The sequence below is a fragment of the Boleophthalmus pectinirostris genome, unplaced genomic scaffold (genome assembly GCF_026225935.1).
Source record: "Boleophthalmus pectinirostris isolate CB_2022bp ecotype Guang Dong unplaced genomic scaffold, ASM2622593v1 HiC_scaffold_2, whole genome shotgun sequence".
NCBI lineage: Eukaryota > Metazoa > Chordata > Actinopteri > Gobiiformes > Gobiidae > Boleophthalmus > Boleophthalmus pectinirostris.
Window position 1 is genome coordinate 25140167 of NW_026571152.1, and position 27228 is coordinate 25167394.

At 37.7% G+C, this 27228-nt stretch overlaps 1 protein-coding gene across 1 annotated transcript in view; it reads left to right on the forward strand.

The window, feature by feature from the left end:
• Nucleotides 1-27228, forward strand: part of LOC110169481 (polypeptide N-acetylgalactosaminyltransferase 18-like) — a 75953-nt gene that overhangs the window by 39799 nt on the left and 8926 nt on the right. The window contains exons 7-9 of the mRNA XM_055155885.1: nt 1984-2169; nt 3112-3249; nt 13331-13426. Of these exons, the coding sequence (XP_055011860.1) occupies nt 1984-2169; nt 3112-3249; nt 13331-13426 (420 nt within the window). The remainder of the gene's footprint in view (nt 1-1983; nt 2170-3111; nt 3250-13330; nt 13427-27228) is intronic.

Below are 27228 nucleotides of genomic sequence, written 5' to 3' on the forward strand. Positions count from 1 at the left end.
TTTGTGTGTAGTGTTTGCTAGGCTCCTGGCTGGGCCCATTGCCACCGTTCCACCGCGAGCAGGGATGAAGCCAGAGGACACAGGATTACACAAAACACACAAAACAGATGTGTGCCTGTCTGTAACGGTGTATTCTGCATGTGCGTGTTTGAGATGCTCTGAGGGGACTGCACAAACTTGAGCTGGGATCAGGTTTACGCACTCAAGAGTGAAGAGTTTTCAGTTAGTGGTGGGAACACTGCTGCTCGACAACTATAAGTAACTTTGTTTATTTGCAACTGCTGTAAAAAAAAAAGTGAAGTCATGGTGAGAGTGTTGGCAATTCAACCTGTAGAGACTCAAATAGACACAAAGAGAAAGGAGAAAGTATTTGTAGTTTTATTGAATGAGTTAAAGGTGTATTGTGCTAGCCTTATTCATCAGCCAGTTTCACTACATGGAAACCGTTTGACCTCGCAGCGTTAGGATTAGTTTGCTCGACGGTAGGTGTGTACTTTTTTAATTTAACCAGTCGCTGCTATTTGGTCGTGACGTATGTAATGCGCCACGGGGCTAACAGGTACTATATTAAGCTTTTCCCAAACCCCTGTAGGAAGAAGGGCAATAATGTCTTTCCCCTTGATAAAATTCACCAAACGTACTCTTTGTTTTGGCTTTAAATCCTCGAATCTCAGGAATAGTTGCCAACACAGAATGTATGGCTTTGTCTACATACATCCATCTCGATCGCTTTGTTTACTGTTGTGCTGTACCACAAAAGGGACCCAGACAGGCGCTTTAGTTTGACGTCATGGCTTCACAGCTCTTCGTTGATTGGTGCGTGATCTACAACTTCCAGGGTTTCTTGCAAACCATCTGTATTCCCATTCCTGACCTAGTCGCTGGAGAGAAATGAAATTGAGCAGAGGCCAGCATCGTGTAACTTTTCTGGTGGAGGGTCTGTCAGATGAGTTTCTCTATGTTATTACTTTGTTTGGGATGTTTCACAGTATGGTATTAAACCTTTTTATTGTCATCAGGACCAAATCAAAGAAGTTACAGGTCAGATCTGTGGAGAAGCAACCCCGTTCACAGTATGAATCCCATTTTTATATATATGATGTAAAACCACATGTCATACTGTGGAACATTCCAGGCATAACAAGGACATATCCATAGAAACAATCAGAAGATGGACCCCAAACCAAAATGTTACATAGAGCAACTTTAACTTTGGCAGAAAACATTGTGATGAAGGACGTGGCCAATTAGATAATGCTTAAGCGATGTCTTGCCCCGGGGCCTGGACACTGGAGGTGATAGACGTAAGGTTGAGGAGAGTGAAGGGGACGATGAGATGATGAGGAGAGAGAAGGGAACAAGGAGGATGCAGATGCGGTGCTGGGGAGGAGGTGGGGCTGTGCACTTGGAGATGTAGACAGACTAATAATAAAGAATTACTCAAACATGTGTGAATGAAATAGAGCACAACTCTGCATATGTTTTGAGAGACAACAACATAATAACATGACTTAAAGCTCACAAGAGTATTTAGTGTAATATAACACCATTAAATAAACACAAAGCTGACATCTCATCTATATAACTAGGCCTGTCACACATTTTGAAGTGCGATATTGTAGTGAAGTAAATTTAGATTAATAACACTAATTTATGCCAATAACACAATAACCCAAGAGCAGAAACTATTCTAAATCTACAATATTGTTATCATGAGCCTTATAAATAACATAATTAAACACTTTAACACTTATCGGTAGTTTGCATCTATAATGAGTCATAGAAGTTGTTAATTTAATCCAAAAACTTCCCAGCAGTGCAAAGAAAGAGTGCACACTATAAATATAAATAATGACCCCCAAAATATTGTCCCAGCTATTGTATATTGATAAGTCAGTATAGTAATTATGATGACATTTTTGTACTACATTATACTTTCAGTTTGATGTAACTAAATCTTTTGTCTGAATTGTTTGTGTGCAGGTCTGGCAGTGCGGGGGCAGTGTGGAGGTCCTGCCCTGCTCCAGAATCGCCCACATCGAGCGCGCACACAAACCCTACACGCAGAACCTGACCCTGCACGTGAGACGCAATGCTCTGAGGGTGGCTGAGGTGTGGATGGACCAGTACAAAAGTCACGTTTACATGGCCTGGAACGTGCCCCTGCAGGTAACTATGCAGTAACTGATAACAAATAAATAATAAAATGAACTATGTGTGAACTCTGAGCTTTTAGCCATTGCACCGAATGGAATTAAAAGACCTCGGTGAAGGAGCAGTTCATGTGTGGGAGTTTGTTCATGCATCGCCTAGCAACTGGTCCAAATGCAAAACTGAAATGAAATAAATATAGTGCAGAGTAACAAAGGCGACCAATAGTAAGTTTCTGTTGAACATACTAATTAAGTGTTCTCTTTCACTTAGGACTATCTTAAGATGTTTTATGGCGCACAGATGCAAAGATTTATTCAGTGTACGTTTTGAAAAGTGTTCAGAGAGTAACTGAGGTGCAACAAATTCACACAGCTTAATCTTGTTTCTCACTTTGACGCAAAAGATAAATTTGATCAGTGCATGAATGTCTCTTGTTTCAGTCAAAGTGGATTGAGTTTATTTCAAAATGATGTCTTGTATAGAAGATTAAGGCTGGCATTGTCGTCATAACACACATATCCTTTATTCTAATCTTATATTTATGGGACCAGATTCCCTCATGTTCAGCCTTATAATGCCTGTGGTTAGACGGAAGCTTCAGTGTTTGAATCAGTTTTATTGCTATTGTCAGTGAACAGAACAGTGAACAGTGAATAGACTTTGATATACTAACACAAAATATACAGTTTATACTATACAGGAGTGCATGGGATCCTAACCTGGATCAATCATAACATGACAGGATGAACACACTGTTATGAAAGAACATATTGCATATGTATCTTGTTAAAGGTTACTATCAATATTAAATTATTGATTATCATTTATCATCAGAGTGAGTTTACCATACACAAAATGTTATTATACTATTATTATTACCCATTTTATTCAAGCAGTTTAACAATGGAATAATGCTTGGTTGAATACAACACAGTGATCTGTTTGTGTGTTTGCCAGAACTCAGGGATTGACATTGGGGATATCTCGGAGAGGAGGGCCCTGCGCTCCAGACTTCAGTGTCGTCCATTCAGCTGGTTCCTGTCGAACATCTACCCAGAGCTGCGCTCCTACAGTGACACTGTGGCCTATGGAGTGGTCAGTACCAGCTCTGTCCTTCACACATTTGCATGAGTCAGCTCTGAAGCTGCTTGGGCATTATGTGTTTGTACATCTGAAATGAAAAGTTTACTCATCATGAACCGGACTTACCCAGGACTAATAATAATGTTCATTCAGAGATTTGGATGTGTCATGCAATCACCAGTTTGTAACCAAGAACTTCACTCATATACAGCGGGTTTAAAAGAAACATACTGTTAAAAACAAGCACCACATAATAATAATGATGATAATAATAAATCTTTATTTATAAAGCACTTTTAAAAACAAGGTTTACAAAGTGCTGTATAAGCAGCAAAGAAGGCATGACACGCTGAGCAACACTTAACAAATTATGAAACAGTATCAAGTCCAAGAGTATTTAGCCTTATCCTGGGTGAATGTCTGTGCGACTGCTCTGGAGACAGAACTGTGAGCTGTGCCTCACTTCAGATCCAAAAGGCTACTGTGGTTTCAAAGGCCCATTCGCAATTAGTGAAGGTTATGCAGACAAAGAACATTTGCACAGCGTAATGCTTGCTCATTTTTGTATAGTTACTTGATAATTAACAATTTCTTCAAATTGCCTTTTTCTTATACACAGTTATACAGTCTTAAATGCCCATAACTCATTAAAAGTTAATTATGTGAGCTCTGTGTACTGCTGCTTGCCTGTTCTAAACAAACCACTTCACAAACATGGTTAATTGCCACTATGCTGCAATTACTGTCAATATAAACTTTTTTATTGTTTTTATTTAACTTCTTTCCATTGTGACCAAAAGAGATTGTGCAAAAGAATGAAGGGTAAAGAATGTTTTTTCCTCCATTTTTGGTCAAATATATTTTAGATGTTTCACTGGCACGGTGTGTTGATTGGGTGATATTTGATATTTTTACTCATGTTTCTGCACATTAGCATACTGACAGCACTACTGATATAGTGCTGTCATTGGTATTAAACATGTTTAAGCAACTTTACATTTGCCTGTTATCCCTGCTACTAACACGTCATCAAAAAACAGAAAAATGATAGGAAGATAAAATGTTATATCTCACTGGATGATTTAAGATTTAATATTCTGGATTCGGCACTTCACTTAAATTAAGAGAGATAGGGCCAGTTTCTGCTTACAGCTTTTAGTGTTTAAGGAGTCGAGTCTAATTTGGCTCTGCTTAAAAACTTTCAATTACCTTTCTAAGCATGTTCTGCTTGACTTAACTTTGCCTTCACCATGTGGTTTTATTGTGTACCAGATTTTTAGAGAGAGCATCCCATCATAGCCGTGAGGACTGCCTTAAAGCGCTGTTGTATCTGCTGCTGTGTGGATTGAGGATTTAACATCATTGAAAAATGACAGTAATCTGGTGAAAGCTGCGCAGAATGATCGGGCACTTTGACTGCGTTTGGTGATAGAGACGCACAAATGACTCTCCTTGGCCTGGACTCAGCACTAATCGTTTGGGCCTTTCATTTTAGAGATTTGGGATTCTGGGCTCATTCCAACCTTTAAGACCCCAGCTTGAGCAGGTGCGTTTGTGTCCTCTGCAATGACAGGAGTGACTCCACAGAAATATGGATGGAAAAAAGTCTTTTAAGCCTAACTTTTAAAGTGCACACTCTATAAATGTCATCAAGATTTCAGGTTTGACAACTCTGATTGACCAAAACAAGAAAGTCTGAGTGTGCTTTCTTACTTAACAGGGTCCTTGGCTTCATTTTGTCAAAGGTTGTTCCTATTTATTAAGAATTTTTAAGCTATTTTAGAGCAGATGCTGTAGGTTAATGTGGCTGAACCCTCAAAAATGCTTTGAGTATAGTCGGCATCCAAGGGATTAGTTGTTTTAACCTTAATTTACAATGTTGCATTTTAGAGACACCTAGCTGGACAATTAGTCTGTGCATTCATCTGAATGTCCACTTCACTGCTTGCTTTGAGGAAGACAACTATTTAATCCATACCTACATAAACATACACTCTTAATTAAGAAAAAACTACTAGAGCAAGTTTAAAATAGAACAAGAAAAAAGTTTGTACAAAATCTTTACCATTTTACAGGGTGTCCTTTTTGAGTCTTACACGTGCCCATAACACTGAACTTGAACAACTTTGAGCAGTGACAGCATTTACAGACCTGACTTTAAATCTTGTCCCTAAAGCCTCGGCTCTATCTGAGTTTGCAGTAGCGTTTGCAGTAGCGGTCCGTTAGTGCGACACGAGCGCTGCTCAGATAACAGGCTCTTGTTGTTGGGTAAACACTCCAGCCAGGGCCACTGTGCTCTGAATGAATGTTAGTTTGATACAGTCATTTGTTGACTGAGCATGTGCGGGGCCCACTCCGCCACAGTGACATTTGAGATATGCAAATGTGAAGTTTACATATCTGACACAAACAAACTCACAGACAGACAAATAGCACTGCTGTGATGTATTCAGCACACAGAGGAGCCTCAGCTTCAAACCAGGCAAACACCCATCAAACGCACAGAGGCGATGAGGGAGGCTTTCAAGTATTACAGGAGATTTACTTTGGTTTTTTGAACAACTGTTACTGTTCCAACCGACCAGAGGGGGGCCAAGCTTGTGCGATGTTAAAGATGCTCTGTGTCATTTTTCTGTCAGGGGGTTCACCACCTGCCTGTCTGCATGGGGGTGTTATTGCTTTGTCTATATTGTTCACAGTATTGCTTTAATGCTTACATTAAGAATGTTTTATTTTTATTTTTACTTTTAAAAACAAGTGCATAAAGGTCAAATAGGTCAATTTATACAATGAAGTTCATTGGAACAGTGGAACATTTCAGGCAAAGAAATAGCATTACCATGGATATAAGCAGGTAGTGTACCCCCCACCAAGATACATAGAGCACATTTAAATATACTTATAATTCTCTTTTAAAGTATTGGCATAGTTACAGGTCAGATCTGTGGAGAGATGACCCTGCTTGCCACAAGTCAGTGTCTGTTTTTTCGTTTATGTTGAGCTTTAAAAAACAAGATGCTATTTTTGTTAATCAGCATTTTATGAGTTGTTGTTGTTTGTCACTTTTCCCCAAGGCTGTTACAGTGTCAGTTTTTAATGGAATTGGGAAAGTAATTAGGCTTAGTAGTCACATTTGTGACAATTTACATTAACACTTAATTTGACGGTTGATGACTTCTCTTAGAAACTTAACGCCTTTATTAATAACATCTAACATCCACTGTGTTTAATTAATGTATGAATGTTTGACTATGAGTGCATTCTGATATTTTAATGTTCTCACATATCTTATGGCAACACTTGAAGTAGTTTATTTGTCTTATGAAGTATAATTTGTGAAGTCATGTAAAGAAAAATGTGTTAAGGGTGTTGCAGAGTCCTTATTGAATTAAAGGGACAAATGAGTTTGTGTGAGGACCATGGCCATGCTGCAGTAAGGGGGATTTGTGCATGAATGTTAATCAGAAGCTCCTTCTACACCAACTTGATCTGTATGAATACTGTGTTAATAGCACAGGTGTGTTATTGTTGATTTTAAAGAGAGATTCATTTCTCTATTGCAGTGGTTGGCTTCATGCTCACACACTCAATGCCAGATTTTGTACTGTTTGGACAACTAGTCTGAACAAACTCAGACAAAACAAAATGAGTAATGGAGTAGTTATTGGCATGGATCTAAAACACTGAAACAAAATCATGTTTTTGAGGAATCATTTTGTAATAAAAAATGAGTAGATTTATCAGTAAAATATGTTTTGCTTTGTTGTTTAATAAGAGTATTAATCATTGACCTAGCCCTGCACAACATTATTATTACTTATCATGTGTCTGTATTACTTATCCTGTAATCGGTGTGTAATGGCCGTGTTTTCCATTAGATCTGTGACAGGTCTTTAGTTTTGTTAAGTCACAAGGCGGAATACTTTCAATTATTCAATAACAGTGTAATTTATTGTCCACAAAGTTGCTATAACTCCCAGCCCCGGCCCAGAGCCACTCCTTGGCTGCAGCTCCACCTGAACTCAGTGAAGAGAGGCCCACAGAGAACAGAGGCCTCTCCTTGGGCCCTGTGCTTTATCAGATTATTGAACGGCTGTAAGAAGTGTGACAGGCTCTGAGATATTGTGGAATAGGCTGGGCTCTGGCCTCTGGAGTAAATCAGCTATTTGTGTTGAAACACCCACAGCCCTCGATGTGATGTGACTGTAGAGGAGGCAAAAGGAGAGGTGCTCTAGACATGGAGGCGGAACAGGTGGGTGGACAAAATCTGTGTTTTTGTCAAACAACTTCAATTTGCATAAAATAAGCAAAAACAGTTGTCTAAAACCTCTTTGACTTTGCTGAAAAATGAAGAGAACAGAATGGAGTGTAAGAAATGTGGTCAAATGGGATTAAGAAGAGATACTTTTCATCATGAAGGATAATGCTGTATCATGTTCAGAATAGTGTTAGCTTTAATTCATTTTACTTAATTACCTAATTTAAATGTCTATGTGATACTAGAAAATGTAAACAAAACAAAAATATCATGGCTTTTCAAAATTATTTTAGTTTATACACACAGTTTGTTATTGGGCTTCAGTGATACTTTTACTGTTGATACTTTGCAGCTGATAAGCATTCCCTGGGTTTGTGACGCTAACTGGAAGCACTGCTCTGCCTGAGGCTTTTTTAGACTTTAATCTGAGCTTTTTATTTTACCACAATCTGACCAAAAAGTGCTGATTTAATTTGAACTACAACAGGTGATCTGATTTGTGCTGTTAATTAAATCCAGTCCACTTTATTTATATAGCATATTTCACAAACAAACCAAGACTACCCGAGACTATACAGAAAACTAAACAAAACTACACATACTATAAGTTGGACAAGATTTTCTGTAAGAAGAGAGACAGTAGTAGTAGTAGGAGTAGGAGTACGAATAGGAGTAGGAGTAGTAAGAGTAGTAGGAGGAGTAGTAGGAGTAGTAGTAGGAGTAGGAGTAGTAGTAGGAGTAGGAGTTGTAGTTTCCAAAGTGCTGCACAAATACATACTAATAACAACAATAATGATAGAATAAAAGCTAAGATTTAATCATACTACTTTTAAAACAATAAAACCAGAAAATTTAAGAGCAAAACTACAGAATAGCAATAAATAAATAAAACAAGGGACTTGTTAACCAAGAGTGACCATGAACGCTTCTATTGATTACAGCTTCCTGAAAATGTGCTCTTTACATTTTTTTTTTCTTGAGTTTTCAGACCATCTTAAAACTTTTTTGTCTGTGTTTGCTCACGCATACATGCAGAACACCCACAATGACATGTCACTGCAAAGTATCAACAGAGACAGTGATAGAGTTAAAATATATTAATATACAAAAGGACATAAGGTTATATAAAAATGGTTGAAAGGCATTGTCTCACTTTCAGTTACTTTTCAGTATAATTATATGTTTTAAATCGCTCACCTACAGTTTTCCATTACTTCTCCTCACCACACCGAGTCCTTTGACGTCACTGGCCGTGTCTCTGATTAGCTTCAGCTGATGGTCCACAAGAAACTGGTCATTTCCTTAAGTGCTCCTATTTCTATGATTCACATCCAGGACCAGCACAACACATTACTTATATTGCATTTTTATATTCAACTATATTTCCTTCTGTGGCCTTTTGAATACATCAAAGAAAAACTCTGCAAAGCTGGTGGTTTCTTTGAGAACATGCTGTGCTTTTGAGAAATCTTAGTGTTATATGATTGCACTACTTATTACTGCACTCTGTGATCTACTGTAAAATTGGGAATCTTGAGAAATGCATTCAGTGATACAGAGCAATGAATCATCAAATTGCTGATGCGTTCATGGGCCTCCTCGATTGATGGAAATGTAAAAATGAAATGCAAATTGTTTCACAGGTACATATACTGGTCTAAAATTTATTTTTCACAGTTTAACAAATCCAGCCATATAGTCATAGATTTAATCAATAATAATTCAATAATAATCAATCATAAATAACTAATAGTTTGTTTAATTTTATTTCTCTCAGCAAAAATATTATGTTTACAAATCTATGATAAAGTATATAAGTCTAAAATTAACACAGGCACTTTGTTCTTTGTAATATTGATGAGTAAAACTACATCTGGCTACACAAAATTGATTCTTGTGAGCTTTAAGCCATGTTAAAATGTTGTTATCTCCTCAAAAACACACCCAGAGTTGTTTGTTTCATTCACACACACAACTTTATTATTAGTTTGTCTACATCTCCAAAGCTCAAAATGCTCTGTTCTACCTTGTGATGTCATGTAGTGGTAGGTTTTAAGTTAACAGCTGCATTTTACCTTTAGTTCAGCAGAGATTGGCAATTCCAGAGCTGAATCCAAATATAGTGAAGTTGTATGTAGTTTAAAAACACAGTGGAGTACCCCATGACTTCACAAGGTGTCTTCCATTTGAGAGAAAATCTCAGCCTAAATATGCAGAATTTGTGTGTTGAACATGTGTGAATGAGACAAAGAAACAAACTCCATGTATGTTTTAAATGGAAAAACAAAATTATAACAGAGATAGCATACACTGAAAAAAAGGACACTGAATTTGCATTAAAAAATATAGAAAGCAGTTGCATGGAATAAAATTATGTTTAGGTTTTAAAACTTATTTCGATCCCCTGTATACATATGTTTCTCAGAACATAAATGTCACTTTTTCATGTAGATGAAATTTGATCAAATCATGCTGAATATGCATATTTATCTCATGTTACCTTATCATTTAATTTTGCCTTTTTTATGTTTTTTTTTTTTTTTTTTTATGTATAATTTTATTCTCTCAAGGCAATTATTTTAACATGCAATATCAAATGTCCTTAAAGGGTTTTAAACTAAAAGAATACAAAAACAGTCTTTAGTTTTCCACAGTTCTGTAATGTCTTAAACAGAATCAAACACACAGAGAGAGCACAGGGACAGTGGCACACAGTTTGGAGTTGGACAGTGTGAGGACTTATTCAATGAAGACACTTTAGTCTCTGCCTGTGGACACAGGAATAACACACGATGATTACATTATGGTGATCTACTCTGTGTGTGCACATTTAAATATACTTCAAGCACTTATTACTCTCTAATACAATAAAGGACCAGAACAGAATCACAGTGAACATTAGAATTGTAAATGCAGAAACAGTAATCACCATATGCTGCTTTTCTTTCTCAAAACACAGTAACAGGTAGGGCATCTGGTACAAAGTCCTCCTACTGCCACTCTGTAGAAACACGATAACTGTTTCACTGGGAAGTATATGTTGAAAAATTATAATTTTGTTAAAATCATTTTAGTTGGTTTACTTACTTTGTTCATCTGTCGTCTGTGTTTTGTTGGTTCTCAAACATCTTCCTTTTTTTCTGAAAGATACAGAGATTTTTATTGTGTTTTAGTCGTTTATTTAAACTGTAAATCTCACTTTCAGAGTGGTGCAAAAAAAATAACTACCATCAACTATAACATTCATGAACTTACCCACAGCTGCAGCAAAGTTCTCTGGATATCGCTCTTTGTTTGTGGATGACTCTGGAAGCAACACATTCAAACCTCAATACGGGGTCTGCCGCCTATTCTGACATCCCTTCATTGCAACATGCCTCTGTTTAGACGTGCTGGTTTTCTGACACTTTTTGGTATTGCTATTCCAACACGTCATAGTTTTTGTGTGTGTGCATATTCAGGCTGCTGTCCATGGTGCTGAATGCAGTAGATCAATGAATAGGTAGGTAGATAGTTGACCAGCTTTACTGACCAGCTTTACTGATTGCCAAGGGAAAATTCAGTATATAAAAGACATAAAAAAAAATTGAGAAGTAGCATAATATCTGTCTAAAGCTATTAATAGATAATAATAAATACAGGCAGCAGCGGTAGTCCAGGCTCAAGAATAAATTGCTCCTAGAAACAAGTTAATCTCTGAATCATACTGGAAAAAATATCTTAATTGCGAATTTTCTTACCAGCATTGCGATTAGATTAGTAATTTATGGTTCAACGATAGGATTCTTTCAAAGTTCACAATTTAAATCTGTCCAAAAGACTTGACAAAAAGACTCAAATATGAACTGACAATTACAAGAATCACATTTGTACAGCTCAGAAGTATAGCCTTAGCGTTTTTTTATGCAGAATATAAATACGACAGGATATTTTGTTATATTTACAGGAAATTGTGTTTCTTAAAAAATTGCAGCCTTTGCGATTTGCTAATTGTGTCTATTCAGATTTCGTTTGCGATTAATCTTGCCGCCCTATTTCAGTGTTTCTGTTTTTGCTAATTTCCAGTTTTAATTATGTGTGGATGTGAGCCAAAGGTAAAATATGAGCTGTGATCTGGAAACTCTTGGATCTTAAATGGCCTCAGCAGGTGAAGGTGACTTGATGCGTTTGTGTGACTTTGTACTGTGAGTGGTGATTATGCGGCAGTGTTTCCATTACTCTTCACTTTAGAGACACAAACACAGCTCTCTGTCATAATGGACTAATTAATATTGTAGCGACACAGAGGAGGCTGAGGGACAGGGCTGCACAATCAAATATGCTCTGAATGCTATTACTGACATTAACTTTCCTAAACAACAAGCATTACTCAAACTGAGAGAGTGTTCTTTATTTTTTCTTGTGTGGGTTGGCTATTCACAAGTTAGACTTACTTTACTTGAGAAATATTTTCAATAATATACATAGACTTAATGTAGGCACTGGAAATCTCAAACTTTTTGATAATTGAGTGATGGTAGCTCGATTGGTAGAGTTTTTGTCCACTAATCTGAAGGTTGGAGGCTAGAATCCGACTCTCAACATAAACATCATTGGTTAAACGGTTAGATCCCACAGGTTGGTGTTGTTGTATTCTTGGTGGTCTGCTTGTTGGTGTCGTTGTATCCTTGGGCAAGACACTTAGGGCCAATCCCATTTCTAATTTCTACCACTACCCCCTTCCTCTACCCCTTGAAACTGAGCAACAAGGGGTAGGGGTTGAAAGCAAACCCTTACGAATTGGGAGCCTCCTTCAGTAATCACATACGTCATCAGTAGTCTCCGCCAAATTTTACGTAAGCAGACGCGGCAAACTTTTCTCAGAAATCCAACATGCCGTCTACAGTTTTTGAATTTCTTTGGTCTCTGTGATTGTGGTAGCAGCCATCTTTCACAATACCCTTTTGTTTAGGGTGTGCCTCTGAAAAATATTTATTTGGACGAGTATATAGCCCTACCACTTTCCCCTACCCCTCTGCCATAACAGTAACTGGGACACCAGTTACACGCTACACGTAAACGCGCAAAACGGAGGGGAAAGTGGTCTGGCCAAGGGGTATAATGGGATTCAGCCTTAGTCCCCAGTATCTGCGTACATTGAATACATGAATGTCTGTGAATAGGTGAGTGGTTCCTTGATATATAAAGTGCTTTGAGAGCCTTGAAGGTAGAAAAGTGATGTATAAAAATGTGACCATTTACTAAACCGGTCATTTGTGTCAGACCCATGTTAGAACAATGAAATTATATTGTCTATAATGGACATTGGTTTCGAAATAGAAGTTCTATATAAACTGGTGCTCTATTTTAAGTTTTAAACTATGGTGCTCTACATAGTTCAGAACCCCACTCTTTTCTGCAGGTCTAGTTAAATAGCCATCCCATTTTCATTTATTCTGCATTGATCAGTTCTGCCCCATGATGCTGAAAGCAAATTGGTGCCAGACTGTGAATAGAGGGCAGGTGGCTCTCACTACGTTTCTCCATTCCTTATAGAGCCATGAAAGCACAGGGCACATGTTTCATTGTGAGTTGTGGTGTATTGTTGCTCAGTTAGTGACGAATTTTGGCAGTCAAGTGACCAGAGCCATTACACAAGTTGGCAGTTCAACCTAAGGGCCCACAGGTGCACATTCTGGCCTTAGGCAAGACACTTAACCTGCCTCGCCCCTAGTGTCTGCTTATAGAGTGTCTGCTTATAGAGGTGGAAGAATGTGTGTGTGTTGTATTCTAATACTAATTGATGATCTCAGTTCCCCTTTATGATCTAATGTATTTTTCCTCTTGTTTTCACAGTTGAAGAACAGCCTGAGGGACGACCTGTGTTTGGACCAAGGACCTGATTCAGAAAATGTTCCCATCATGTATCTGTGCCACGGGATGACGCCTCAGGTCAGTGCTAACCTGCTGTCTAGTTGGTTGGCAGTTTGAATCCTGCTGTGGTTGAGCAGTCAGATCCAGTAATCGTTGGTGTAATTCCAGCTCCTACAGATGAATGCTGTCATTGTGTCCTTGTGCAAGACGCTTAACCCACCTCGCCCTCTATGTACACTGGTGTATGAATGTGTGAATGGGTGAGTGGTTCCTTGATGTAAAGAGTTTAGTGTGCCTTGAAGGTGGAAAAGCGCTGTATAAAAATGTAAATGTACTATTTGCATTTTATGGCTTTGCATGAAAGGTGTTGCAAAGTGGCTGCTACTTATTCTATTGTAAGTGTAGTCACAAGGAAAACTGGACATGGGAGTAGAAATATGTTTTGAAGGAGGGTGGATTCAATTTGCCAAACAGGAATTTTTAAGGATTTTGGAGTTGGTCAGTTATGATTTTGGGCTGAAGCTGACACTAGTTTTAATCATAAATAATACAAATCATAGCATTTTATAAGGACACCATAAAAAACAAAAAATAAGACACACACTTGAAACAAAAAAACATTAAAAACTATCAAACAATATAAGACAGATTGTAAAACATCAGCACATTAATGGGGGGTAGGCTAAAGCTGCCTTTCCCCATTTTCACCCCATGAAAAGGAGAAAGTAAGTAATTAGATCTACAGTATCAACATGTTCCTAGTTCTCACACATCATTTGACACATCACTAGTATTCACATGTATTCATTTTCAGGCACAGCTTTTTTCACCTGGTAAAATGTAGCAGCTCTGTCAGTCAGATAGCGATGCTTCCAACTTTTTCTGGGGTTGCAGTTGATTCAATACATTATTATTAGTAGCAGAGAGAGCACAGCAATTTGATTTTGTACAAAGTTCTGCTTTTACTTTTGCAATATATGGTCTAAAGTGGAAGAAAAACGAAATTACTCAGTTACAAGAATAAAGTCTTGAAATCACCTTTAACACAGCCGAGAATTACATTTGGTAACACTGATATAACATTCTTCATGGACCAGTAGTGGTTAATGTGACAGTATTAATCTAATTAGTGTGGCAATAAGTTTGTCTGACTTCCTAACTGAATAATAATAATACATTTTATTTATGTAGCGCTTTTGAAAACACTCAGACAGATTCAACTGAATTTTTTTTTTTTTTTTTTTTTTTAGTATCTTGTGTAAAACACCGTCTAGTAAACAACTCGTCTTTTGCATTTGGCAAAATAATTTCCCAAACCTCAAAGTCTTTGCTATCTTTTAATATGATGTCTTTTGAGAGCAGTTGTATTATTTAAAATTGAATGTTTAAATGTGTATTTTTGATTCTGTTGTTCCGTTTGTTGACTTGCAGGCAATTTTCTGTTGCCATTGTTTCACCGTATGAGTATAAAGTTAATTTACATGACTACGGTTAAAAATTCTACATTTCCAGGTCTGAAATCATTCAAATGATTGTAGTGAAGGTGTATGGAGTTTAAAAACACAGTGGAGGTCTTCCTGTATTGCCACATGACATCACAAGGTGGAACAGAATGTTTTCTGTTTGAGAGAAGAGCTCAGCCTTAATATGCAGATATTGTGTGTTAAACATGTGTGACTGAAACAAAACACAACTCCTGGTATGTTTTTGATGAGGAAACAACATTATAATTATTAGAAAATAGAGTAATATGCCCTTTCATTGTAAAATACGGACTAGCCAGTATTGACGCCTGTCTCACACCATAGTTTAATCAATACCCTTTAGTGTGAATAGACCTTTTCAGAGTAACCATCAGTTGTGTCAGTTCAAGTACTTCTGCACAGTGTGGCTCTGGAGACAGATCAGTTCTGGGCTTGTCATGAACATAAATGGAAAAAGTCACATTTCCATAATGAGTTAGCCGGGTAATTAGAGATAGAAAAGCTAGCAGCTAGTTCATACATCACTGAGCTGTAATAATACTGCTTTGTCATGTGCTCTTAATAGTTTCATATTTTAAACTGTAGAAATGTGCTGCTGTAGCTCTATCAGCCCACTGCAGACTCAAGGCCATTCAAGTCCAAGGCAAGTCCAAGTGTACGCGTCATTTTGAGGTTGTGCACTTCCTCAAAGACTGTCTCTAATAAAAAAGTGAATGTTTGTGCTTGTTCGAGTAAAGGGACATTTTACAAGATCAGTCTGGTGAATTAAACATGCACTTATTTATGCTGAAAGAGTCACTGTGTCACTTTTCTGATAGAATGTGGCATTGCTTTGTGTGGAATATTACTACCTTTTATTGAATTCAAGGTGGTTTTAAAGCTCAACAATATCTTCAAAATATCTTGTATGGTGAGGCAGCCTTCCTCACATATCACACCCGTACTTGGCCTGGTAGCATCTCATAGCCTCACCGTGGAACATTTAAACCAGAAACAATAACATCTCCCTGAAGACGAGCAGGTGGTGCAACCTTAAGAGAAAAGTTACATAGTACAATTTTAAGCAGATATACTGTAAATGTAAGGACTATTGTCTTTTTTCTATCATCCTAGTGACCAGTTTTTGTTGTGCTGATAACTGCCTTTGCATACTGTATTACCCTTTGTATTAGTGTTGACACAATACTAAAATTTCAAACTCGATTTCCATAGGAAGGAATAGGATAAATTAGGGGTGTGCATAAATATTGAAATATCATGGGCTGCTGTATCAATATATAGTCAAGTGTATTTTTTGGTATATTTTACTAAAATATTTTGTTACAGCACTACAGTCTTGTTGCTTGTTTAGACATTTTCACTCTTTGATGATTAAAATGTTTGTGTTTCATATTCACTTTGCACAAGAAGTGGTTTAACAAAGACTTTTAGTATCACAGCCATGATTTAGCCATTATTTATTATTGAACCTTATCAAATCAAATTGAAATATATCGTATTGAATCATATCAGATCGTAAGCTCACTTTATCGAGGCATGTATCGTATCGGCAAATTCTAAATGATACCCAGCCCAATTCCATATTACCTTGTGGTATTGTCTATGTAATCCTTCAGTCGTTCAGGTAGGTTCCATGTTGGTCCATGGGTGTATACGTCTCTGTGCTCTTACTTGTGATACCGTTTAAGATGAAGCTCAAGAGGCTATTCAGGAAAAGTTCATTTCTGTCCTGTGAATGTGACTTTTTCGTTTATTAATACTTCCTCAAATGAATATCTGGTTTTGATATAAGTTTTATTATCAGTTAGTATTTGATTTTAGTTTTTTTGACTATCATTTCACCATTCAAAAAATATAACTTAAAAAATAAAAACTAATTTTTCTGGCAGCAGTCTTAATTTTTCATCAGTCTCAAATCCATGGATAGAAACAGCTGTTCACTTTGACCTCTGTCCTTCCACACGAGCTTTGTCAAATTAAATTCTACAGTAAATTGAAATCCATGTTCAATCCACCTTTTAATATGCTACTGATGATTAAATCTACTTATTGAGGTTTTAACTCTCATTTTAAATGTCTTAAGAGTCAGCACATTCTAGCTGGTTTTTCACTTTTCCTCACAATCAGGAGCAGACTTGGCTAAGGCCTGGTGAGGACAAAGATGGCCGCCTGTATTGTCAGTGAAGTTAATAGCTTTGACCGCTGCTTCTGCCTCAGACATCCCTCGAGTTTTTGCTCTGTTCACTGTTTTGGGTCCAGCACTACAGACCTGAGTCGTCCAACCTGAGCTAAAGGCAACAAGCAATTTGGGACAGATTTTTATTGCGGTTTCTTGTTGTAGAATTTTTAGAGACAAAAACATATCTATCACAAGTGGGACAAACAGGTTACAGCACTACGCTATACTTATATTTTTGAGAAATAGAAACACCTGTAATTAAGAAATGGTAGATGGATATGTTTAATGTCATACTGTGGAACATTTCAGGAGAAAAACTCCACCAGAAAAGTTGCACAGTGCGCCTGTTTTTATTTTCATGTATATGAGCAAAACTTGTCTGAAAATGCTTGGCAGTAAAAATCAGGTACAGCAGTTTTAACAGAATGCTCAAATATCTCAAAGTTTTTTATTGCATTCTGAATATATAGTGAAACTTTAGTTATTGTTTATTTAGAAACAGCATTTTAACTCTAGCGCTATGAAATAAAACTAATGAAAAATTTTACAATTTTAAAAAACAAATTTGGATAAAATATTTACCAGTTTTCGAATGAAAACAAAACATTACCCTTTAATAGTGGAGTGTGAGCCATCTCCTTGATAGCAGCTTTAGCTGAGCTGTAATTTGGAGTGAACTGTCTCCAGATGAAGGGGATACAGTGGGGCTTAGTGGGATCAGTTCTGATTGTAGCAGAATATCATTACACAAGGAACTAATCATCCAGCTCCCCAGATCTTTGGTTCAATCAGAGGTACACATGCTATCCATCACACAAATGAACGGAGCCCTTATATTTCCTGGTGTAATCACAAAAGAATTAGACGCAATAATTGTTTAATCAAGAAACTCATAAAATGTTCTATTAATGAATATCCCCCACAGAATTAAGCAGAACAACTGTCTTCTTCAAAGGCAGTCTTCCACATCAAAATGGACATATGCAGACTTATTGTACCATTATGTTAAAGGTACACTATGTAACTTTTCTCTGTGTGTGTGTGAGATACAGGCATTATTACTGTGAGCAGTGTTGCCTCTCCACAGATCTGACCTTTAATTTGGCTTGGTGGTGTCACCTGGTTTTCTCCATGGAGAAAAATATGTTTAATGTTATACTGTGGTACATTACAGGCAAAGCTGTAACATCTCCAGAGAGACAAGCAGGTGGCAGATAGCCCACTTGAAAAGTTACATAAGCACCTTTAAACACCAGCATATTCCTTTGTCTGTTAAATCAACAAGAACGCTGTAATTCAGATTTTTTAAAGGGCTCATATTATGCTATTTTCCGATCTCGTTTATAATGTTGTTTCCTCATCACATCCTCATCATTAAAAATGCTGAAAAACCTGAATCAAGAATATGAAATTAATAGTATTTCTAAAAGTGGGGTCTTTTTAAAATCGGTACCTAAAGATGCCTGTACCTCACAGCCTTAATTAGGTTGCATGTTGAACCACTCCTTGGGCTTGTGTACAGCTGTGTCTCATTTTCGTGCATGCACTACTGACTGCAGCAGGGGCCAAGTTTTTTTTTTTTTTTTATAAAGTCTATTAAGCACTTCTTATAATGTTACATTTATTTCTAATGTAATTTACTTGTCCGATGATATGATGATGGACTTGGGTAATGGCTTATGGTCCATAATGTACAGTGTATATTGTGTTATATATAGTGTTGTGTGGAGATCTCCTATGGCTCATCTTTGGATTGGCCAACCAGTCAGTGGAAAGAAGGTTTATATGGGAGTGGCACAGAGAGAGACTAATGACTTGACAAACTGATCGAAATGCTGTCATTCATTAAAAGCAGTTTAGGAGTAACTGGGCAGGCTTTGTCTCACTTTCTATGTTCACTGTAGTAGCCTTGCACCAGTGATATACCTATACCTTTTATGTTTCCTCATCACAAGCATACCTGGAGTTGTGTTTTGCTTCATTCACACATTTTGAACACACAAACCATGCATATTCAAGCTGACTTCTACTCTCAAACAGAAAACACTCTGTTCCTCAGTGTGATGTCATGTGGTGATGCAGAAAATGCATCACCACATGTTTTTTAAACTCAATACACCTTCACCAGAATCATTTGGATAATTCCAGTCCTAGAATTTCCACTATCTACAAAACAAATGGTAAAAGGTAGTTGTTGAGGAGATAACAACACTGTAACATGGCTTAAAGCTGTTTTGTGTAATATAGTCCCTTTAACTTCCCTCTGTGGCCCTGACTTAAAAGCCAAGTGGATTACCAGGTCTTTAAAATCCTTATAATATTGATGAAAACATAGAACTGGAAATAGTGATCGTAGTCAGGGTCATGTCCTCAGATCCCATTTGTAAAACCTTTTGCTTTTTTAGATAGCTTTACATTCCAGCTAGACCACTCTATAGGATCAATGACGCAGACCAAAGGACGCCATGTTTAACTGATGTGAAAAATGGATGAGGAGCAGAGAGAGGATGCACAGTGGGAACAGTCTTTGGTCGGAAACTTCAAAGCAGCCTGTGTTCCTCTGGTCTGCGTTCTTTTATCACGTTTTATGTTATATTCTTTATTCATGACGAGTATCTTTTGTAAAGCTATTCCCCAGTCGGTTTCTATCCCCCTCTCTCTACCCCTCACGTTCACTGCTTTAGATTTCCTCAGTCCCATGTCATCGGGTACGCAGGGTAAAGCTGTGAATACCTGATCAAGAACTGAATGTAAACACTACATATGCATAGGCATACGTGAAGTCTGAAGTAGCATTTGGGACAGAGTGGGTGAGACATTTTCATAGATGTCTGACATGTTTTGTCCTGTTTGATTTCATTTTTGCAGAGGAATGAGCAGTGAGTGTGTGTGTGTGTTGTGTTACTGTGTGTACCTCGTCAATCCCATCACTCGCAAGGGGCCACTGAAAACAAGCGTGATTGGAATAACATGGCTCAACTGTTGATTTGTGGTTTGCCATCAAAGTTTCAGCACAGAGGGACAGATTGCGTCAAAAAGAAGCTTAAGCCAAGTCACAGCATGGAAACAAAGTCTGTAACACTTAAGACTCAATTCATAATGAGCCACTTAATTCATAATGAGCAATAACTACGTGAAAGTCCTATATTACTCAAAATTTACTGTTATGTCAAAAACATACTCAGAGTTGTGTTTTGTTTCATTCACACATGTTTCAGTAACTTTTTATTATTAGTCCGTCTACATCTGCAAAGCTCAGAATGCTCTGTCCATCTTCTGATGCTTGAAGGTTTAGTTTAGTAGAGACTGGAAAGTCCAGGGCTGAAATTATCCAAATGATTCTAGTTGAAAGTGGATGGAGTTTAAGAACATAGTTGACCACTTCTGTATTGTCACATGACATCACAAGGTGGATCAGACAGTTTTCCATTTGTGAACGAACATTTGTGAATGAAATAAAACACAACCTGGGGTGTGTTTTTGATGAGGAAACAACATATAAGGTAGATCTGAAAACAGCATAATTTGGGCCCTTTAAAGGCTATTTAGACTGGTATCTTAATAAGTATCACTATATTATGAGACCTTTTGTCTGTGCTACCAACTTTGCTACCATAATCTGTGGAACATTCAGCAATAAGTATAAGCATATGACTGGTATGTGTGCAGCTAATAGTATTAAAATGATAATGACAAAAGCAGTTTAAACATTTGAAATAGGCCGATGTTGTTGACCAAATCTTTTTTCTTCATGAATCTGTCCTCATTTGTCTGTGCTGATTGCTTGTGCACACTACAGCACTTGTGAAATGAAGTGTGAACAGGCAGAGCGCGGGGCTAATTTCAGGCCAATCCAGCCGCTCACTGCACTATACTGAGGAACGGCAGTGGAAATTAAACAGCTAATAGAAATTTGATGCAGGGCTGTGTGCTGCTATAGATTGGGTCGAGATTGGTTCAAGTCTGAGAATCAGATCTACGCCAGCACTGGGCATTTGTGGAGTTTAATGGTATAACATATGTTCACCCTGTGTACACCCTGTGTAGATGGGAGCCTATGGAGCTTTGCTATGTGGTACTGTAGCATGGACACAAAAAAATTAATTCAGTAACAGTGTCTGTCTAGCCTCATTCATCAGCCGGTTTCACTTTGTAGAAAGTGAAACCAAAGTTCTTGCAGAGGTGCAAATACAAGGAACAACAAAATAAAAGTGATTTCTTTTATTTTCAATTGTTTTAATTTTTAATTTTAGTTTTTTTAATAACGTTATTTAAAATAAAAGCTTTTGGACATCAGCCATCTGAATGTGCTATGCATTTTTCATGTTTATCTACCTATAACATCCATAACAGTACTGCAGACAATATGCATTTTGATATATAGTGCTAAAGTGCTTCTAAAATTGTGTAAAAAGGTAGCTTACATTTTTCATGCATACTTTTTACTTTTATCTAAAGATGCACTGTGTAACTTCTAAGGTGGAGAGCCTGCTACTGATGTTATTTTTGTACCTTGAATGCTCCACAGTAGGGCATTAAACAGTTTTATAGTTCAAAAATACCTTAAAAACATGTTTTCTGACCATGTGCAGGCTTGCTTCTCCATAGATCTGACCATTAACCTGTTCCCATAGTGATTACCAAGTTTATTTCCATATTGTGAAATGATCAAGGCAAAACAGTAATATCTTCATGGAGACAAGCAGATGGCAGAACCGCCACAAAAGCTACACTTTTAAGTACACATTTTGAGTACTCTTTCCACCACTAATGCATTATTTATAAACCATCGTATAAGTCTATCGTTTCTGTTATTGATTTAAGTTGTAGTTATATATAGCGCCTGTATCACCCAATCGTTTGACCTTAGGCGTGCTCCTCATCCAGCTGCCAGAATCCGTACGTGTTTTAATTACTGGATTTTTGGATGGTATGAGGCCAGAATGTGAAATATCTGTGTAGGGTTTAGGACTTGTCAGAGCCTTTAGTCCTACCTGCTCCCCCTGAGGCTGCCTGCTCTCGTGCTGTGAGCTTATTGCAGACAGCTGGAGATGTTGTTGGCTGGTTAATGACTGGTGTCTGCTGGTGCCATCTGCTGTGTGCCCCGTTCACCCACTGAGAGAACAGCAGGCCTAACACCAGCTACGGTAATGAAGATCTTCGCATAAGCAAATCAACACGATTGTCCAATGAAATATTAAAATAGTGCAGATGTGTATCCCTGCTTTGAAAATTTAAAGGTGTGTTGTAGGACTGAACGATCGTTTTGGACCGAAAATCGCGATCTCAGACAACACGATTTTGGGAGCATTAAAGCGCGTTTAAACCCCAATTTAAGGGCGAAGTTTAGTTCTGTGTCAACTCAGCACACACTGCCGCCGTCGCCTTGTCACCATCATTTTTGATTTATGGGTCTGCATTGAGGTTTATGCACCTCAAAGTAATTCACCATCACAATGCTAGAAGGTTAAGATTTAAACCTGGCATTCATGTAAAGTTTAACATCTCTTACGCGATAGAAGCAATCAATCAGTCAAACTCACCATCATCAGCACATCCTCTGTCACAGAAATAACACACATATTCCACTGAGTCGTTTCCTTTAGTCCGACAGAAGCTGACCGCATCAGCAACACAAGAAGCGAGCTGTTTTTTTCAGCACTTATAGTTGTGGTTGTGTAGTATGTGATTTTAAGTTTAATTTCTGTAAAACATAAACAAATGCGTAACAACACTGCATTAAACACATTATTACTCAATGTATATTGAAAGAAAGGAAATGTATGTAGAGCCGTGGTAGAAAGGTCCAATTGCAGCACTTATTGTCTGCATAAACTGGGCTTAATGGTCCAGCATCAAATTTTTGGTGCAGGACTCTGGTATGATGTAAGTTTCTGTGATGTTTGCAAATGTTCACATGCACTGAAACTTGATTTGAAAACAAAATCGTGGATAAAATCTACATCACAATATCAGCCAGAAAAATTGCAATGAAATTTTTCTTAAAGTTGTTTAGCCCTAGTGTATTGTGTAACTTTTATGGTTGAGGGTGATAGCAAAGGAAAATTCTGTTCTGTCAATGGGCAAATGTTTTGTTTTTTTTTCAGTGGAGACATTTTGCGGCTCATCCAAGCTGCTTCTTCAATTCTGGTCAGATTGCTGGTGGACACTGCCCTATAATTGTCTGAAGGGAGGAGCTAACTGAAACTAACCTGCCTATTTGTTTACAGTTTCTTTTTGTTAGCAAGGTCTTTTGAAGTACACTTAAGTATGAACTGTGCCTGAGTCATATCAGCATAATTGTTCAGGCCCCTGATGGGTGCTTTCACATCTCTGGGCGTACAGGCTATCACTATTGTTTTCTTTGTTTTGATTGAGGATGGAGTTGTAAATAGGAGATGACTTCTGTTCCAAGATGGATTGTTTTCTGCTTTTACTCCCCTCTCAAACCATTTCGTTTCTCTGGCTTAGATCTGTACCTCACTATCCTCAAAGTCAGTGCAGTTTCATTGTAGTTCGCTCCTTCCTGCAGACAGATATAAGGCAGTGTCCACCAGCGTCTGACCAGAACTGAAGAAGCAGATTGGATGAGCTGTGATACGTCTTCACTCCATTTGACAGAATTTAATTTTTCTTATGCTATGGATCCTGGATAACTGAGGGATTAGACAGGCATCTCCATGGTGATGTCATTGCTTTGCCTGGAATGTTCCACAGTATGGCATTAACAAATATATTTTGTATTTATTTAATTCTTTGTGTTTTTATTTATTTTATTTACAGCGAAAACATGCATTCTAACTGTGAGCTGTCCCACTTCTCCACAGATCTGACCTGTAACTTGGTCTGGTGCTTGTCTCCATGGAGATAAATGCCATACATTAGAACATTCCAGGAAAAACTACATGAAGTCAAGCTGGTGGCAAATCCTCTACCAGAAAAGTTACACAGTACACCTTTAAATGTTTATTTGATTTTATTAGATTTTTTTAATGACGCTTGAGAGAGATGCTTGGTCTAGGATAGTTATTTTCAAACACTGACAAGAGTTGTTTGCCCTAAGTATAGCCAAGGTCATCCAATACTTGTTTGAATTAAAGTTGACAACACTCTCAAAAGCTAAAACACGATTGCTTACTGAACTTCTTGACTGTATAGATGTATAGTGTTATTAAATTCTTCATGTTTTAAAATGCATTACATTCAGGGTTATTGCTAAAATCACCTTTCCATGTGTTGCTGTTTTGTGGCTCCAAAATACCAAAGTGCTTCTATTATTTTGTATAAAGATCCATCACGACGCTCTCCCTCTCGGATATAACTAGTTTTGGTTTTATTAGGCTCCAGACACCGGCATTGAGCGGATGGATGACTTCAAAGTCATGACAGCTGCTACAGTGTCTCTCTTTTATAACCACTTTTTAATGAAGCCACAAATGAGCTGACAACTTCCCTGTTTTCATCTGTCTCAAGTGTCATTGGATTGTGTGTAGAGGTGAGAGATGCCCTCTTGGAGAATTACACACACCTTAATGACACAAATTGAATGGATTTATGTTTTCATTTTACGATTTTTAAATCACAAGTTAGGGGCAAACCTGCAGCGTGCAGAAACTGCTTATAAGAACTGCAAAAGGCACATGTACTATTGAAACACAGAATTCATAGTGTTTCATGTAAGAAGGCTGTATGTTACAATTACTCCCTAAAGCATTCATCTTGTTTTTAAGGCATCCATTTTAATAGGCTTATATATCTATGTATTTAATGTTGGTTACCCTGTGAGTTACTCTGTGTTGCTGTTGCTAACGTGAGATGTTGTAAAGATAATATGTACTGCAACAGTATTGTGGATATACAGTAAATGGGTTCTTATTTCATCTTATGCATTGAAAAACAGTTAGCAGAACAGATCAATGTTAGAGGTGAGTTTACAAAGTGTGGTAATTGGCTCCCTCACAAAAACACACAGGCTAATATCCTAAAGTTTAGAGTCTCCCTCCTGTTATCTCAGTCTGGAACCAACTCCCTGCTGAGATCTTTAATCTTTAATATTGTACTAACTACTCACACAATCAATACTGCTATTGTCTTCTTAGTGAAGACTATTGGATTGAAAAAGTTTTTTCCTCTTTGTCTCTCTGTGGGTGTTTGGACATTCACTGTTTGATTAAACTTGTCCTGCTGCTGGATCTTCTCAATATAACTATTTATTTACTTTAAGTAGATATAATGTGTTTCTATGGCTTAGGTTATTTCCCCTGGTTTAGCTCATAACTCTGTTCAGTGTGTACACTAGTGCATTGACTCAAAGTCTTGGTGGAAGTTTTTTGCTCTCTTAGTACTTTAATTGTAACGTTGATCATAAAATGTAATCCTTCCCACTCTGCATCATGATGCCTTTGCACTTGTCACCTTAAGAACATCAAGGGGCCACTTCAAATCAGCTTCATTCTCACTCGTCAAGTCAACAAGCCTCCTGTCTTCTCTCAAAAACTCTGTTACCTTTCATGTTCAAACTACAGAGGATCATTCCAAAGATCAGCCATAACAGGCACAGCACATTCTTACACAAAGCCTAAAAGATTTCGTTCCAAAGAAAATGTCATGCGTTGAAGGTGCTCATTAGCAGCAGCCTGGAGTCCTCCACGCCTGCTCTGTGTACGTGTGTCTAAGGAGATTACTATCTTCACAGCATAAGCCTCCCATTAGAGCATGTGATAGCAGCGTGACCACAGAGGAGCCTCAACTGTAACAGGCCTGTCAGGAGCACACACACAAGCAACGGTAATCGCTCTTATCAGCTCAAGGTCAAGTGTTTTTAGAGAAGCTCTGAGAGGTTGTACAATCTGTAGCTACACTATTATTGGTAAGATGGCAAGGGTTGTGAGAAAAGCAATGGTTATGATTTTGGCTTTCCTTAGGGTTTAAGGTATACTTTATGTTTCTCTGCATTTGACCCATTTTTCAATTAGGAACAGTTGATGTTGCAGTGCATCTCCAGATCTTAAGCTGGGCACATCACTTATGAGCTCAGCGATGCACCAATACGATACAGGTACCAGATATCAGCGCTAATATTGAAAAATTTGATGGATCAGATAACGGTCCCAGGATATGCAGTCGATATTCCATTTTCGCATATAAATTGGTATAAAAAGACTGAACAATATTGTATAAAACATTATGTAATATATTGGAGTTGGTGAATATTGCACAGAATTGTAAAGCAACTTTAATGTCATTGGAGCTTATGCCAAGTCCAGAGTCCAGTGCTGGGTTTTTATTTTCTAACATTTCTCCTTCTGTTTGTATTTGCTTATTTGGTGTATGGCACGAGATCAGGGCCATATTTTACAATGCAGCTCTCCCCAGCATAGTGAAATATGGCACAGCAGCCTGGTACAGCTCCCTTACAGTCCAGTTCAAAGCCAACCTGCCCAAATTTGTAAATACTGTACAGCTCTTAAGTACAGCAGAAACCTGTCCAAAAGCCTTATATGAGAAAGTCAGTCTGGCCAACAAGATTTTTAGTGACCTCATCTCATGATCTATTTTCAGAATATTAATTGTTACCAGCAGATCCAAGCGTAATTGTTTCAAACTGTCCTTTTATTCTCATTTAATTCAATCTCCCTCCTTGAACAAGCCTCTTCTGGTCCCTGGCCCCTTCACTTTCACCCTGGCCCCTTCACCAACACTCGGTGGTTTTGGGTGTCATGATCCCCTTTGCCTTCTGTAGGTGAGCAAGGGGGAGGCCTGCAGCTGCAGATCCTTTGTCCACCCATCTACAGTCTCCAGCCTCTTCAGACCTACCTCTCCCAGTGATACACTCCCTCTAGACCATAGTGCATATGCCACTTTTTGTTTGTTTTGTTTAGTTTTTTATTCTATACTAACTATGAATTTATGAATTTTGTGAACTACACTGATTATATAAGTGATTGCAGTGCATTCATTTTTTACTATGTTCTATCTATTTGATGTCTATGCACCTTCCCCAATACACAGTAAAGTTTATCTTTTATTTATTCTGCACCTGGGTTTGATGAGTCTCAAAGTACACTACGGTGAGTCAAAATTTTGACACACTCTCTCATTCAATGTTGTTTTTCTTTCTGTTTACTGTTTTCTACATTATATATACACACACAAGACATTAAATATATGAAGCAAGATGTGTGGAATTATGTAGCAAAGAGAAAAAGTAAAATAAC